Source organism: Bombina bombina, chromosome 4 (assembly GCF_027579735.1).
Source record: "Bombina bombina isolate aBomBom1 chromosome 4, aBomBom1.pri, whole genome shotgun sequence".
In the NCBI taxonomy this organism is placed as follows: domain Eukaryota; kingdom Metazoa; phylum Chordata; class Amphibia; order Anura; family Bombinatoridae; genus Bombina; species Bombina bombina.
In genome coordinates this window covers 953,175,700-953,190,222 of record NC_069502.1, presented here as the reverse complement: position 1 = coordinate 953,190,222, position 14,523 = coordinate 953,175,700, and the positions used below count along the sequence as shown (strand labels likewise).

The window sequence follows — 14,523 nt, the reverse complement described above, 5'->3', positions numbered from 1 at the left end:
TAAAAAAACAAAGAAAAAAAACAAAAAAAAACTGCCAATCTTTAAACTGATTATTAATTATTATTTTTGGTAGCTCAATATTTTTTCAGCTGTGCACATATGCAAGCATCATGTAGAGAAATTATATATTTTATAATATATATATATATATATATATATATATATATAAATATATATATATATATATATATATTATATATAATATATATATATATATATAGATATATATATATATAGTATATAATATATATATATATATATATTATATATATATATAGGGAAACAAAGAACTCCTCGGCACTCCAGGACAGGATAAGATAATAAAATATTGCAGAAGAAAGCGCACTCCAAAAGGACTTGTATGATAATTCACCTTTATTCTGTGAACGTTTTCGAGCTCAACAAGCTCGTCCTCAGACAGACAAAATATGAACAGTTACACTTACCACCACCGGGAGAGGCAATAGACATAGGAATACACACAAATTAAACAGATTGAATTGGATAAAGGTAATAAAACAATACGTAAAATCGTAGGTGTGAGAGAGATCACGGTTAAGCAAGTGGGTGAAAATCTCCCCAATGATTATTATACAGTCTGGTGGTCACGATCTCACGCACAACTATGATAAAATACAATAAAAACAAAAAACGGAAAACAAAAAAGACACAGCAAACCATAACTGATGGTCGCCAAGTGGGACATAAAACATAGTGCCAACAGCTTAGGCATTGTATATATAAAAAATTTTTGGAGCATAAGCCAAAGTGTCCCATGTAACCATGACAACCAACAGAAACAGTTAAGATAAAACAAAAAAGTAAAGCAAAAATGTGTAATCAAACATATAAACTAGAATGTAAATGGCAAACTAGTATATGTGGATATGTTATGAACCTACAATAAATAGGGTGAAAATCCCTAACTTAGGTAATATGAAGAGATGATGATGTCAAACCCAATAGTATTGTGAGGGATTTTAAATAAAGGGCAAGGGCTATTGCCAAGATAATAACATGGCACAGCAAAGGAAAATAATTAGGACAAAGTGAAGATAGAGAGATTTTACTGAACGGATTTTGGCTCTCATTAGAGCATGGTGATACATCCTAGAGGAACACCTGCCAATCGAGGAATGCATTAAGTCCCTTTGGTGTAACAGTCTCCAACTTGAACATCCATCGAGACTCCCTTTGGAGTAATATTTTGTTACGATCACCACCTCTAGTTAAAGGGGGAATATGATCTATTATAGTGTATTTTCAGATCAGCAACCCTGTGTTGACAGTCCACAAAGTGCCCTGCTACCGCGGCTGTTCAGATTTCACCCTCGTTTTAGAGCAGTCCGGATGGCAGAGCGATGGTTAGCCATCCGCGTTCTGAGATCATCAGAAGTCTTGCCCACATAGTACAGACCACAAGTGCAGTGTAACAAGTACACAATGTAGGTCGTAGTACATGTAAGGCGGTACTTATGTTTATACACCTGTCGTCTGTCTGGGTGGGTGCGTAAAAGATGGCCCCGTAATCAACCCATTACAGGTCACGCAACCCAGACAGTGAAAGACTCCTGTTTTCTTATTCTCAAGCCAGGTCGTTTGTCGATAGCAGTCCATTGGGTCAGTTTTAATCAGAAAGTCTCGCAGGGATCTGGATCTGCGGAATCCCAATCTAGGTGCTGACATTTGGTGTAAATGGAAGGGGATTGTCAGAACTTGATGATACTCCAGTGTTTCTGAAATACCCCTGTAATGGCATTTTTGGCACCCGTGTACGTAGTGACAAAAGTCATGCGTTGATCAGTCCTTTCCTTTTGTGGTCTCAAAGTCAGATCTAAGGTAGATCTCTGTGCAGATATCAGATCCTCAGGATATTCCCTCATACGGAACCTTAATGACATATCATCAAGTTGTTGTATTTTATTTTCTTCCTCAGTGTTGTTCCTAGCGACCTGTAATAGCTGAGACTTCGGCAATGATCTTTTCATTGCAGGTGGATGGCAACTTGTATAATGTAACAATGAGTTCTATCCGTGCTCTTCCGGAACAAGGTAGAATGTATTCTGTCCTGTTTTTTGTACAGGCGCACATCCAAGAAATCCACTTGTAATCTTTAGTCGTAATGGATTTTAAATGTAAAGCTGGATTAAGCCATATTGAGCTGTTCAAACCATTCATCCAACTCCATCTGTGACCCAGACCAGAATAGAAGCAGGTCATCAATATATCTTCTAAAGAAGAGGATTTTCTCATGTCTGAAGAGATCGGTTCCAAATTCCTCAAAACCACGCCATAAATAGATTGGCGTACGATGGGGCACACATTCGACCCCATCGCCGTTCCAGTGAGTTGTAAGTAAAACTTCTGCTCGAACCTAAAGTAAATCGTAGTCAGACAAATGTCCATAGATGGTGTATAGGTGAAAGTCAACCGCCTTAGGCCCTTCGGTGTGCGGGATCACAGTGTAAAGGCTTGTGACATCTAGTGTCACAAGCAAAAGATTCTCATCCATTGGTCCCCACTCACTCAATATGGTCAGTAATGTAGATGAATCTTTGAGATACAATGGCATGTGTTGGACCAGGGGTTGAAGGAAAGAGTCCACAAAAATAGCCAGGGGCTGTTGTAAAGAACCTATAGCCGAAACAATAGGTCTGCCCGGCGGTTTATCCAATCTCTTGTGTATTCTTGGGTAGCGGTAGAAACCACGGCGTCCGAGGGAAGTCAGTGTTCAAAAAGTCTGCGAGTACCCTTGTCTATGAATCCTTCCTGGTGTACTAATGTAATGTATTGATCGATCTGTTTCTTATATATTACAGTCGGATCATGGCTTAACAACTGGCTTAAACATAAGTACCGCCTTACATGTACTACGACCTACATTGTGTACTTGTAACACTGCCCTTGTGGTCTGTACTATGTGGGCAAGACTTCTGATGATCTCAGAACGCGGATGGCTAACCATCGTTTTGCCATCCGGACTGCTCTAAAACGAGGAGATTCTGATCAGTCGGTAGCACGGCACTTTGTGGACTGTCAACAAAGGGTTGCTGAATCTGAAAATACACTATATAGATCATATTCCCCCTTTAACTAGAGGAGGTGATCGTAACAAAATATTACTCCAAAGGGAGTCTCGACGGATGTTCAAGTTGGAGACTGTTACACCAAAGGGACTTAATGCATTCCTCGATTGGCAGGTGTTCCTCTAGATGTATCACCATGCTCTAATGAGAGCCACAATCCGTTCAGTAAAATCTCTCTATCTTCACTTTGTCCTAATTATTTTCCTTTGCTTTGCCATGTTATTATCTTGGCAATAGCCCTTGCCCTTTATTTAAAATCCCTCACAATACTATTGGGTTTGACATCATCATCTCTTCATATTACCTAAGTTAGGGATTTTCACCCTATTTATTGTAGGTTCATAACATATCCACATATACTAGTTTGCCATTTACATTCTAGTTTATATGTTTGATTACACATTTTTTGCTTTACTTTTTTGTTTTTTATCTTAACGTTTCTGTTGGTTGTCATGGGTTACATGGGACACTTTGGCTTATGCTCCAAAAAAATTTTATATATACAATGCCTAAGCTGTTGGCACTATGTTTTATGTCCCACTTGGCGACCATCAGTTATGGTTTGCTGTGTCTTTTTTGTTTTCCGTTTTTTGTTTTTATTGTATTTTATCATAGTTGTGCGTGAGATCGTGACCACCAGACAGTGTAATAATCATTGGGGAGATTTTCACCCACTTGCTTAACCGTGATCTCTCTCACACCTACGATTTTACGTATTGTTTTATTACCTTTATCCAATTTAATCTGTTTAATTTGTGTGTATTCCTATGTCTATTGCCTCTCCCGTGTGCAGTTTATCTAACACGCTGTTGTTTTAACTGGCCACCGATTGGTCAGGTGCTATGACCAATCGTTGCCTTTGTTTGGCCGTTACTATGGTAACATATTTACGGTGCTTTATAGCAGCTAGACATTTGTAATATTACTGATGAGGTCCTGTCCTGTGTGCATATACCGCTGTAGATTTGCCTAGTGTATAATACTTTTTTATGTCACTTGGGTTTACTCTCTATTCCGTTACGTTGACACGGCTGACCGCTCCCCCCAGGGGGTGTGTCTTACGTGTAGAGCGTGACGGCGTGGTGTGGTGGGTATTTAGTCACGGTGGTGGTAAGTGTAACTGTTCATATTTTGTCTGTCTGAGGACGAGCTTGTTGAGCTCGAAAACGTTCACAGAATAAAGGTGAATTATCATACAAGTCCTTTGGAGTGCGCTTTCTTCTGCAATATTGGATACTACTTTTGCTGCACCCAAGGCTTAACTACAGAGGTTTGGAGTGCACTATATATATAAATATATATATATATATATATATTATATATATATATATATATATATATATATATATATATATATATATATATATATATATACTCATGGATATATTTGGACCTGTAGATGTAAAACAGCAATTACCTTAATAAGTGCTCTGCAGCTCTCTCATCCGTATACCAGTCAGGAAGGTAAAACTTGATACGGAATCGCTCTCCTAAAAACCTGAGAACTTGTTTCTGAGTGTGACATCCTTCCTCCATCACAATCCTAAGCATCTGAGTGACACAGTCCCTGTAGAAGGAATTGTCTTCCTTGCCTTTAATCAACTCACTGAAAATCTGATAATCTGAGAAATCAACCAGGGCCTAAAACAAAATGGAAATAAAAATAAGAAAACCTTTTGCCTGTTAAAAACAGTTTTCCTCTCCATAAAGCCTCAATTTTACATTATATAACAATCATATTCACTATATTATCCAAGACATTTTTTTATGTTAATACAATTCATATTCTTTTCAGACATTTTAAAAACCATATCAAAAATTAATAAAAATTGTTTGCATGTGTAGGTGATTATGATGTCAACAATAAAGAATATTTTCTTACTAGAGCGGAAGCAAACCTGAAATGTTATGCCACTAATTACAAATATACAGTAGCCCCCCCCCCCCCCCCCGTATCAGCGGTTGATACATTCCAAGACCTACAGTGGATACCCGAAACCGCGGATAGTATGAAGCCTATATACCTTACATCTTAGGCTTTGAAAAACGTGCAAACATCACTACTTTTGCACTTTGGGCCATTATTAAGCAAAAATGAAGGGTTATTTTCACAACAACACCGCAATAACAAATTCGGACATCAAGAATGCTAGAGGCTAACTGGACGCCAGTAAAAGCGGGCCAGCGTGGAAATAGAGGACAAAAAGAGAGGAGTTATGTATTTTCCATTTAATATTTTTTGGGGCACGGTAAACCATGGATAACTAAAACCGCAGAAACCGAATCCACGGATATGGGGGTTTCTACTGTACCCACTAATTTATTGTGCCCATGTAAACACAACGTACCTTAAGAGCAAACCCCAGCGGGATAAAGAAGAGTTCTTTCTGATATATGAAGTTCAGCATGACTGAGCCATTTTCAAGATAATGCAGGGTCATATTGACTGCCGAATGTTCGTCTCTGACACAGCGCATTGTGATACCTGTTAACATAAAATGCTGCTTTAATGACTATGAAATTTGTTTCATTGTTAATGGATATTAAACTTAAAATGTTAATCTTCACTATAATGTATAAAAAAGGGGACATGAAGCGCCAAATGTTATTCAGACAAAGCATAAAATTTAAAGTAAAACAGTTTCCAAGTTATTTCTATTGTCAAATCTGCTTTATTCTCATGCTATTCTTTGCTGAAGAGCATAGCTAGCTAAGCAGCGTGAACGTGCCTGAATACTACATATTAGCAAACACAGCTGACATCTAGGACTCTTGCAAATGCATAACACTGTTCAAAGCCATTCTTGCAAAAACTGCTGCCATATAGTGCAAATGCCTGAGCATACCTACCGTGTTTTTCAACAAAGGATAAAAAAGAATGAAGCAAATGTGATAATAGAAGTAAATTGGAAAATTCTACTGCTCTATCTAAATCATGAAAGAAAAATTGTGCTCCACATCCCTTTAATGGAAAAAGAAGACAGCATTGAAATATATATTAAAGGAATACTAAACTCAAAATGTTCTTTAATGATTCAGATAGGAGTAAATTAGAAAGTTGCTTAAAATTGCAGGCTCTATTATCAATTTTTCTTCGTTCCCTTTCTATCTTTATTTAAAAAGCAGGAATGTAAAGCTTAGGAGCCGGCCTATTTTTTGTTTAGAACTTGGGTTACGCTTTCTTATTGGTGGCTAAATGTAGCCAACAAAATGCAAGTGCTATCCAGGGTTGCTGACCTAAAATGGCCAGCACCTGAGCTTTACATTCAGCTTTTTTTTTTTTTATAATAAAGATAGAAAGAGAACGAAGAAAAACTAACAGGAGTAAATTAGAAAGTTGCTTAAAATCGCATGCACTATCTGAATCATGAAAGAAAAAAATTGGGTTTAGTGTCCCTTTAATTGTATTGTCTGTTTTGCTGTAAAATACCTAAAAATGCTGCTTGTTCCACTCCCCCAAGAGATGCTGGGTTGCAATCAACATACTTAAAGGGACACTGAACCCAACATTTTATTTTGTGATTCAGATAGAGCATGCAATTTTAAGCAAACTTTCTAATTTACTCCTATTATTAATGTTTCTTTCGTTCTCTTGCTATCTTTATATAAAAAAGAAGGCATCTAAGCTTTTTCTTAGTTCAGAACTCTGGACAGCAGTTTTTGATTGGTGGATGAATTTATCCACCAATCAGCAAGGACAACCTAGGTTGTTCACCAAAAATGGGCCGGCATCTAAACTTACATTCTTGCATTTCAAATAAAGATTCAAAGAGAATGAAGAAAATTTGATAATAGGAGTAAATTAGAAAGTTGCTTAAAATCTCATACTCTATCTGAATCACAAAAGAAAAAATATTGGGTCAGTGTCCCTTAAGTAAAGCGCAAGTTACTTGACACTGCAACATCCTACACAGAGATTACTTAGATTAAGAACAAACACTCATTTACATATGTCCCTAACTGCCCACAACAAACAAGACTAGAATCATAATTTTAACCATGTTTTTAAAGGGGGTATCCCAAAACTGCTTTTGATTTGATTTGCTAAAAAATGTTAACTAAAAATATGAAAAGTTTTGCACTGTGAACTCTACAACCAAAACTAGTGCACTTATCTTGAGGAACTTTGGCAAAATGGTAGATCCCACTAGATATGATTAGGTTTTATAAATTTTAATAAAAGTATCAGCAGATCTTGAAAAAAAAAGCTTCAAAATGGGGTTGTAGTAACATTCTTCTACGACGTGCAGGTTTGGGGTGCTACAGAGATCTACCTAAATCAAAGGCTCATTGGCTCTTGGGTTTAATAAAAAAACAAATAGAATATAGTCCCTTGGCTGATAAAAGTTAGAAACCCCTGATTTAGCATGAAATAATTCTAGTAAACTATAAGCAATAACGATGGAAAATAGAATGCAATAAATCAGTATTATTGCATTATTTGACTTAAAAGTCACTTATTATTTACTTAAGTTACTTGTTACAGTGCTACCGATCCTTAAACTGTGAAGTTTAATGAATTAATATTATTACTACTATTAATAACAATAAAAAAATAACATATAAAGATAAAAACAAATATAAACACTTGAAGACCAACCGTATTGAGTGTAACTAGGCCCTTTGCCTTTCCACTTAGGTCGAATCGTAGCAATAGGAAAATTCCTCCGAGGCATAATTATCATTCTGATAACTTTTTCTATTCCATTTATTATGAAATAGCCTCCCATTTCCTTGCAAGGAAGAAAAAAGAAGAAGGTATCATTTAAAAAAAGAGACAAACTCAAAATTCACCCATAAAAAACATTAAAGGGATATAAACCCCGAATAGTTTTTTTTTTTTATGATTCAGATAGTGCATGCAATCTTAATAAAGTTTCAATTTACTTCTATTATCAAATTTATTTAGTTCTCATGGTAATCTTTGTTGAACGGAATACCTGGGTAGGTAGCGTGCCATGTGTCTGGAAAACTGTGGGGGCAATAGTTTTTGCAAGGATACAATTGAGCACTTACATGTCAGCAGTATATATAACAATGTTAAAAGCATTCTTGCAAAATTACTGCAACATAGTGCTTCAGACATGGGCATGCTCCTAAGCCTATGTAGCTACATTTCAACAAAGGATACCAAGAGAACAAAATAAATGTGATAATACAAGTAAACTGGAAACTTCCTCAAAACTGTACGCTCTCTGAATCATGATAAATAAAAAGTGGTTTCATGTCCCTTTAAAGGGACACTGAACCCAATTTTTTTTTCTTTCGTGATTCAGATAGAGCATTCAATTTTAAGCAACTTTCTAATTTACTCCTATTATCAAATTTTCTTCCTTCTCTTGGTATCTTATTTGAAATGCAAGAATGTAAGGTTTAGATGCCGGCCCATTTTTGGTGAATGAACCTGGGTTATACTTGCTGATTGGCGGATAAATTCATCCACCAATAAAAGTGCTGTCCAGAGCTTAGATGCCTTCTTTTTCAAATAAAGATAGCAAGTGAACGAAGAAAAATTGATAATAGGAGTAAATTAGAAAGTTGCTCAAAATCGCATGCTCTATCTGAATCACGAAAGAAAAAAAATTTGGGTTCAGTGTCCCTTTAAGCTAAAAAAAAAAAGACATTTTACTACACAGTCATTTATTTTGCTATTCTTTCATGTAATTTAAAGAGACAGTAAACACCAAAAATGTTATTGTTTAAAAAGATAATCTCTTTATTTACAATTCCCCAGTTTTGCATAACCAACACTGTTATAGAAATATACTTTTTACTTCTGTAATAACCTTGTATCTAAGCTTCTGCACACAGCCTCCTTATCTTGGATCTTTTGACAGACTTGCATTTCAGGCAATTAGTGTTGACTATTTTATAACGTCACGTGCAATATTATCTATATGAAAAACATGAACTAACGCCCTCTAGCTGTGAAAAACTATCAAATGCAGAGGTGGCCTTCAAGGGCTTAGAAATTAGCATATGAGCCTACCTAGGTTTAGCTTTCAACTAAGTATACCAAGAGAACAACGCAAATTTGATGATAAAAGTAAATTAGAAAGTTGTTTAAAATCACATGCCCTATCTAAATCATGAAAGTTTAATTTGGACTTTACTATATCTTTAACTATAGAAATTGTTCTAGTTTGACTCACGTCTAGTAAATATGCTACAGTTTACCTAACCATATACATGCTGTACAATGAATTAGGTAAGTGCAGAAGTTAATGTACAGTTACTCTTAAAGGAACATTAAATGCAAAATGTTTAATTATGTATAGTAAAGCAATTTTGTAATATTTCATGGTGTATTTTGCCTGCTTGACATGAATATTGACTCTGAAATTTGTGGTTTTCCAATGCCCCAGGAAGGCTGAAGTGCATACTAAATTATTTAGAAACTGGCCTGCAACATTCTACATTGTGAATACTTGACCAGCACAAACGCATATTTATATATGTCCCTAACTGGCCCTCAGCAAATCAGCTAAAATAAACACTCAAAAAAATATTTTCGAGAAATATATCAACAAAGTTTTAAATACTTTTAAAAATGTATTGAGGATACATATATTTTGCAGAGCAGTGCTTTAATATACTATGCATACATAAAAAAAATATATATTTTAAAAGAAATAAACTAATGAAATTACATTTAAAACGTTGAAGAACACTAACTGACATTTGGTGTGTGGGCCAGTAGAATATCCCCAGACACGGTACTGGATTGTTCAATCCAATACACAAACTCATGGGACAAGTCCCAGGCAAGATCATTATAAAAAAGTCAAACCTTTTTTCTTCTCACTTTTGTTTATTTTACACCCTAACTCCCCTACACAGTGTCACAGATGCCTGTAACACATTTCACAGCAATGCACTGCAACCGAGCGAGTAAATTATGTCAGAATGAAAATAAAGCAAGAGGGCAGAGCGTGGAAAGGTTTGAGCACCCTGTCTAGTGACTTATGTATTCTCTCTTTATATTGGATAAAACAGAACTTACCTCTTCCTCTTCATGATGTTCAATAAGTTGCTTTGGTGAAAGACCATGCAAGTTACAGAACTTTGACTTCACCATTATAGGCATATGACCAAAGGACTGTTTTATGATACCTTTTTGAATACCATTTAATGACCAGCTAATATCAACCTGAGATTGAAAAAAAATGTATGTTAATTGCTTTTAGTTTAGTTACAGAATTTGCACTAATATTATAAAGCACCACCTACCAAGATCTATAAAGAAAATAATAATAATGAGGATTTTAAAGTGAAAGTCAATCCTATTGTTTGTGAAACCCTAGGATTGACGATTGAAACAAATAATGGGGACTTTCATTCATGAAGTACAAAATACTTCATGTTGAAAGCTCCTTTACTTGTTTCAAGCATTCACTGTTATGAGCTGCTAAGGCAGCCCACGGCAGAATGCTGTATTGCCGAGAGGCGACTTTTTCACCTCTTAGCAAATAGCGTGCAGGAAATCCGGCTCCAAAAGGCGGCAAGCCGGATTTCCTGCACAGGTATTGGCTAAGAGGTGAAAATGTCACCTCTCAAGCAAAACAGCGTTCTGCCGTGGGCTGCCTTAGAAGCTCAGAACGGCGAACGCTTGAAACAAATAAAGGAGCTTTCACAAATGCTAGGATTGACTTTCACTTTAAGAATTTAAAAGTACATAATAGTCAATGTAGAATTAGAAAACATATTTTTTTTAATAGTAGAAAAATCAGAACTGAATTATGCATTAAACATAAGCATTTTTGGAATATACTTCCATTAGCAACAGTAATTCTTACAAAAGTTATTTTGATGTTTCAGCGGCATACACACATATGCTGTGCGTAACCAAAACACCATCCCTGCTCACTAAGCTGGGGGTGGTGTGTATTGCGCCAGTGAATACTTAATTTGTGTTACACAAGCCACAGCTGACTTTCTGAGAAAGTGTGATGTATGAATACGGGTGCACAGGGCACTCAAGCATATGCGCATATGCTGCTAAAAACAGTAATACGGTTTACCAAAAGCATTTTTGCTAATGTAAGTACATTGAAAATAAAATGATTCTATTAATGTACATTTAAATTTTACAGTATAAATGAAATTGGCTCGCCAGATATGTTCAGCTAGCTCCCAGTAGTGCATTGCTGCTCTAGGGCTGACTTTAACTACCACTTTGCATTGGTTAAAAGCATAATTAGGACATTTTATTATTGCAGTATTGCTGGCATATAATATATTAGAGCATTTTTCATTTTACCACTTTTGTCCCTTTAATGTAAAAAAAAAAAAAAAAAAAAAAAAGGGAAGGCAATTCTAATACTTCCTAGCTAAATGAAAAGTTTACATGGTACACACTGTTAATTCACTAAACATGATTATAACAGTGCAACGCTTACCGTCAGCTTCCCTCTGTATGTGCTCCTGCGTCCTCTGCATTCTGCAGGGTAAACCTTTGGCTCACTGCAGATAGTACCTTTTGGCACCATAGGAGTACTAATCGTAGCGTCGACAATTGCAAAAGTGACTTTATCATTTTTGAACGCAAACTCCAGTGGTTTCATAGCCTGACAACAAAAAAAAGTCAAAAAAGTATAGATCAACGTTAGATTCTCAACAACATAACTACTTGGGCAATATCAAAAACATTATGCAAATACACAGACGTTTATATGATCACATCTAGCCACATGACAAATTCATATTTATTGCATTATCAGTTTAGCTTGTGTGCTAGTCATTGCTGTAGGAGTATCACACATCTGAGTGTCTAGTAATGAAAGCTAAATAAGAGCTCTGAAGAAGAAATTCAATAGTATTTTTCAGGTATTGTATTACTGGTGTGCAATTATGAGGTCAGGTGTTTGCACCAATAATTTGCAGCATGATAGAAGTTAAAAAAAAAAATCATTAAAGGGACACTGAACCCAAATTTTTATTTCATGAATCAGATAGATCATGCACTTTTAAGCAACTTTCTAATTTACTTATATTATCAATTATTCTACCTTCTCTAGCTATCTTTATTTGAAAAAGAAGTCATCTAAGCTAAGGAGCCAGCAAATGTTTGGTTTCAGAACCATGGACAGCACTGGTTTATTGGTGCTGTCCAATCAGCAAGGACAACCCAGGTTGTTCACCAAAAATGGGCCGGCATCTAAACTTACATTCTTGCTTTTCAAATAAACATACCAAGAGAATGAAGAAAAATTGATAATAGGAGTAAATTAGAAAGTTGCATGCTCTATCTGAATCACAAAAGAAAAAATTTGGGTACAGTGTCCCTTTAAAAAAACAAAACTTTAATTTTGTTGTACCAGTACTGGGTTCTTTTTTTATAAAGCTGCAGATGCAGCTTTGAAATTCCTGTGATGCAGATGATAGTTTTGAACCAGCGGTCTTAAATGAACACATAGGTAAGAAATCTGATTTTCCTCTGCTTATTAAAAAAACAAATAAAACAGACATTGTATCTATACATTGCTCACATGCTTTAAATGTTGTGTGAACACTTTTTTGTTATTAAAGTATAAGCTTAAAGTGATTGTAAAGTTATGCATCTCATACTGTATTTAGTTGATCGATGACAAATCTAGCTTCATCCAATCGTTGCGTGGACCATGAGCTGGACGCCAAAGGGGGCACGCAAAGATTGGATAAGGTGCGGGCAGAGGAACAGCGGGATGTTTGCCATAACTAAATGTAATTATTTTACTAAGGAACCGTCTTTAAATAAATATAAAGGGCCACTGTAAGTAAATATTTTCTATGCCTGTTACTAACTAACTACCCCAAATACGCTTTTTATCAATAGCATTTCATTAACATATCTCTACCGTATATCAGAAATCTTGTCTGCAAATTTAATTGTTTTCCAAACCCACTCCATGGGTATCCTTTGCTCTGTACCAATACGTTTACAATACCTAGGTTTCAAAATGGCGCTTTAAACACAAAGTTATTGGTTTAAGTATTTTGAACATGCAGTGCTGAAAATAGTGGGCAGGATAACGTGACATCATCGGCGAATAAAAGATATAACTTTTAGAACGTTATGAAACTTCGTTTTGGAGAAAATATAGGTCAGTAGGTTTTAATTAATGTTTATTAACTTTAATATGTTAGTTGTTTAGCTTAAAAATTATAACAGAAAGTAATCCTTTAATGAATGAAAGTGCACTTTGTTTTTAAGATTCATTTTATATACTATGTCTTAAAGTGCATAACTTTACAATCACTTTAAGACATTCTTCTCCAATTTTTTTATTATTTAAAAAAGATAGATAATCCCTTTATTACCCATTCCCCAGTTTTGCATAACCAACAAGGTTATGTTAATATACTTTTTACCTCTGTAATTTCCTTGTATCTAAGCCTCTGCAGACTGCCCCTTATCTCAGTTCATTTGACAGACTTGCAGTTTAGCCCAAAAGCACTGACTCATAAATAGCTCCACAGAAGTGATCACAATGTTATCTATATTGCATACATGAACTAGAGCTGTCTAGCTGTGAATAACTGTCAAAATACACTGAGGTAAGAGGCAGCCTTCAAGAATTTGGCATAAGTCTAGAGAACAAATTATAAAAGTAAATAGGAAAGTTGCTTAAAATAGCTAACAGATTAATTACAGTAAACTGTCCCTTAAAAAAAATTAAAATTATAATAAAACCAGACAGTATTGCATGAAAAAAAACTTGCTTTTATTGATTTAACAAGATTATTTTTTTAATAATGGGGTTCAAAAGTGAATACCATACACACATGCATTTTACACACTTACTTTAAATGCCAGTGTCAAATGCACATATATGTGGCATACTTGCATACGCTGAACAGGTTAAGTGCATACGCAAACTTGTCAAAATGAGCAACAGCTTTTTCTCAGAAGCATCACTGCAAATGCACACATTGGAAATTCACGTTTATTTCTTTTTAAGATATAACTATTGGCTGCATACCTCTGGTGCAGCCAATGACTTATCTCTTCGTCTAATGTCATTTTACCCATTAAATTGTTTGCATATACGATTTACTGCATCAGCTAGGTTAATGGGGTTGAAGCTGTTCCCTGCAGATATGTAAGAAGAATGTGATACAAAGGTAACATCATACTATGGCTGTATACACAGTGAGCTGTGGGCAGCACAACACCCTCTCACCTGCACTGCCAGGTTGAGCCCCTCTGACATGGCCTGGTCGAAAGACTCTATGTGCGCCCGTGTAAGTTCTTGCAGGGCCGAGTGCTGCGCCTGGCCAGGCTTCCCATACCTAGGGTCTGTAAGTTTTTTCAGGCTGGGCTGGGCTGGCATACTATGCCATTTCCTTGTTGGATCCATGCTGCGGCCAGGTGCTTACAGTGTTATGCCAATACCCAGCCTGGCCTGCAAGCAGCACACGTGCATGAGAAGGAAGAGGCGGGCAGGATGTAGTAGCA

The 14,523-nt window shown here is 35.9% G+C and overlaps 1 protein-coding gene across 1 annotated transcript in view; it reads right to left on the bottom strand.

Moving 5' to 3' along the window:
* Positions 1 to 14,477, bottom strand: part of POLR1B (RNA polymerase I subunit B) — a 58,398-nt gene extending 43,921 nt beyond the window's left edge. Inside the window, exons 1-6 of the mRNA XM_053711955.1 lie at positions 14,249 to 14,477; positions 11,486 to 11,653; positions 10,090 to 10,236; positions 7,687 to 7,819; positions 5,435 to 5,571; positions 4,504 to 4,727 (exon numbers count right to left, since the gene is read on the bottom strand). Of these exons, the coding sequence (XP_053567930.1) occupies positions 4,504 to 4,727; positions 5,435 to 5,571; positions 7,687 to 7,819; positions 10,090 to 10,236; positions 11,486 to 11,653; positions 14,249 to 14,425 (986 nt within the window). The 5' untranslated portion in view covers positions 14,426 to 14,477. The remainder of the gene's footprint in view (positions 1 to 4,503; positions 4,728 to 5,434; positions 5,572 to 7,686; positions 7,820 to 10,089; positions 10,237 to 11,485; positions 11,654 to 14,248) is intronic.
* Positions 14,478 to 14,523: the final 46 nt, after the last annotated feature.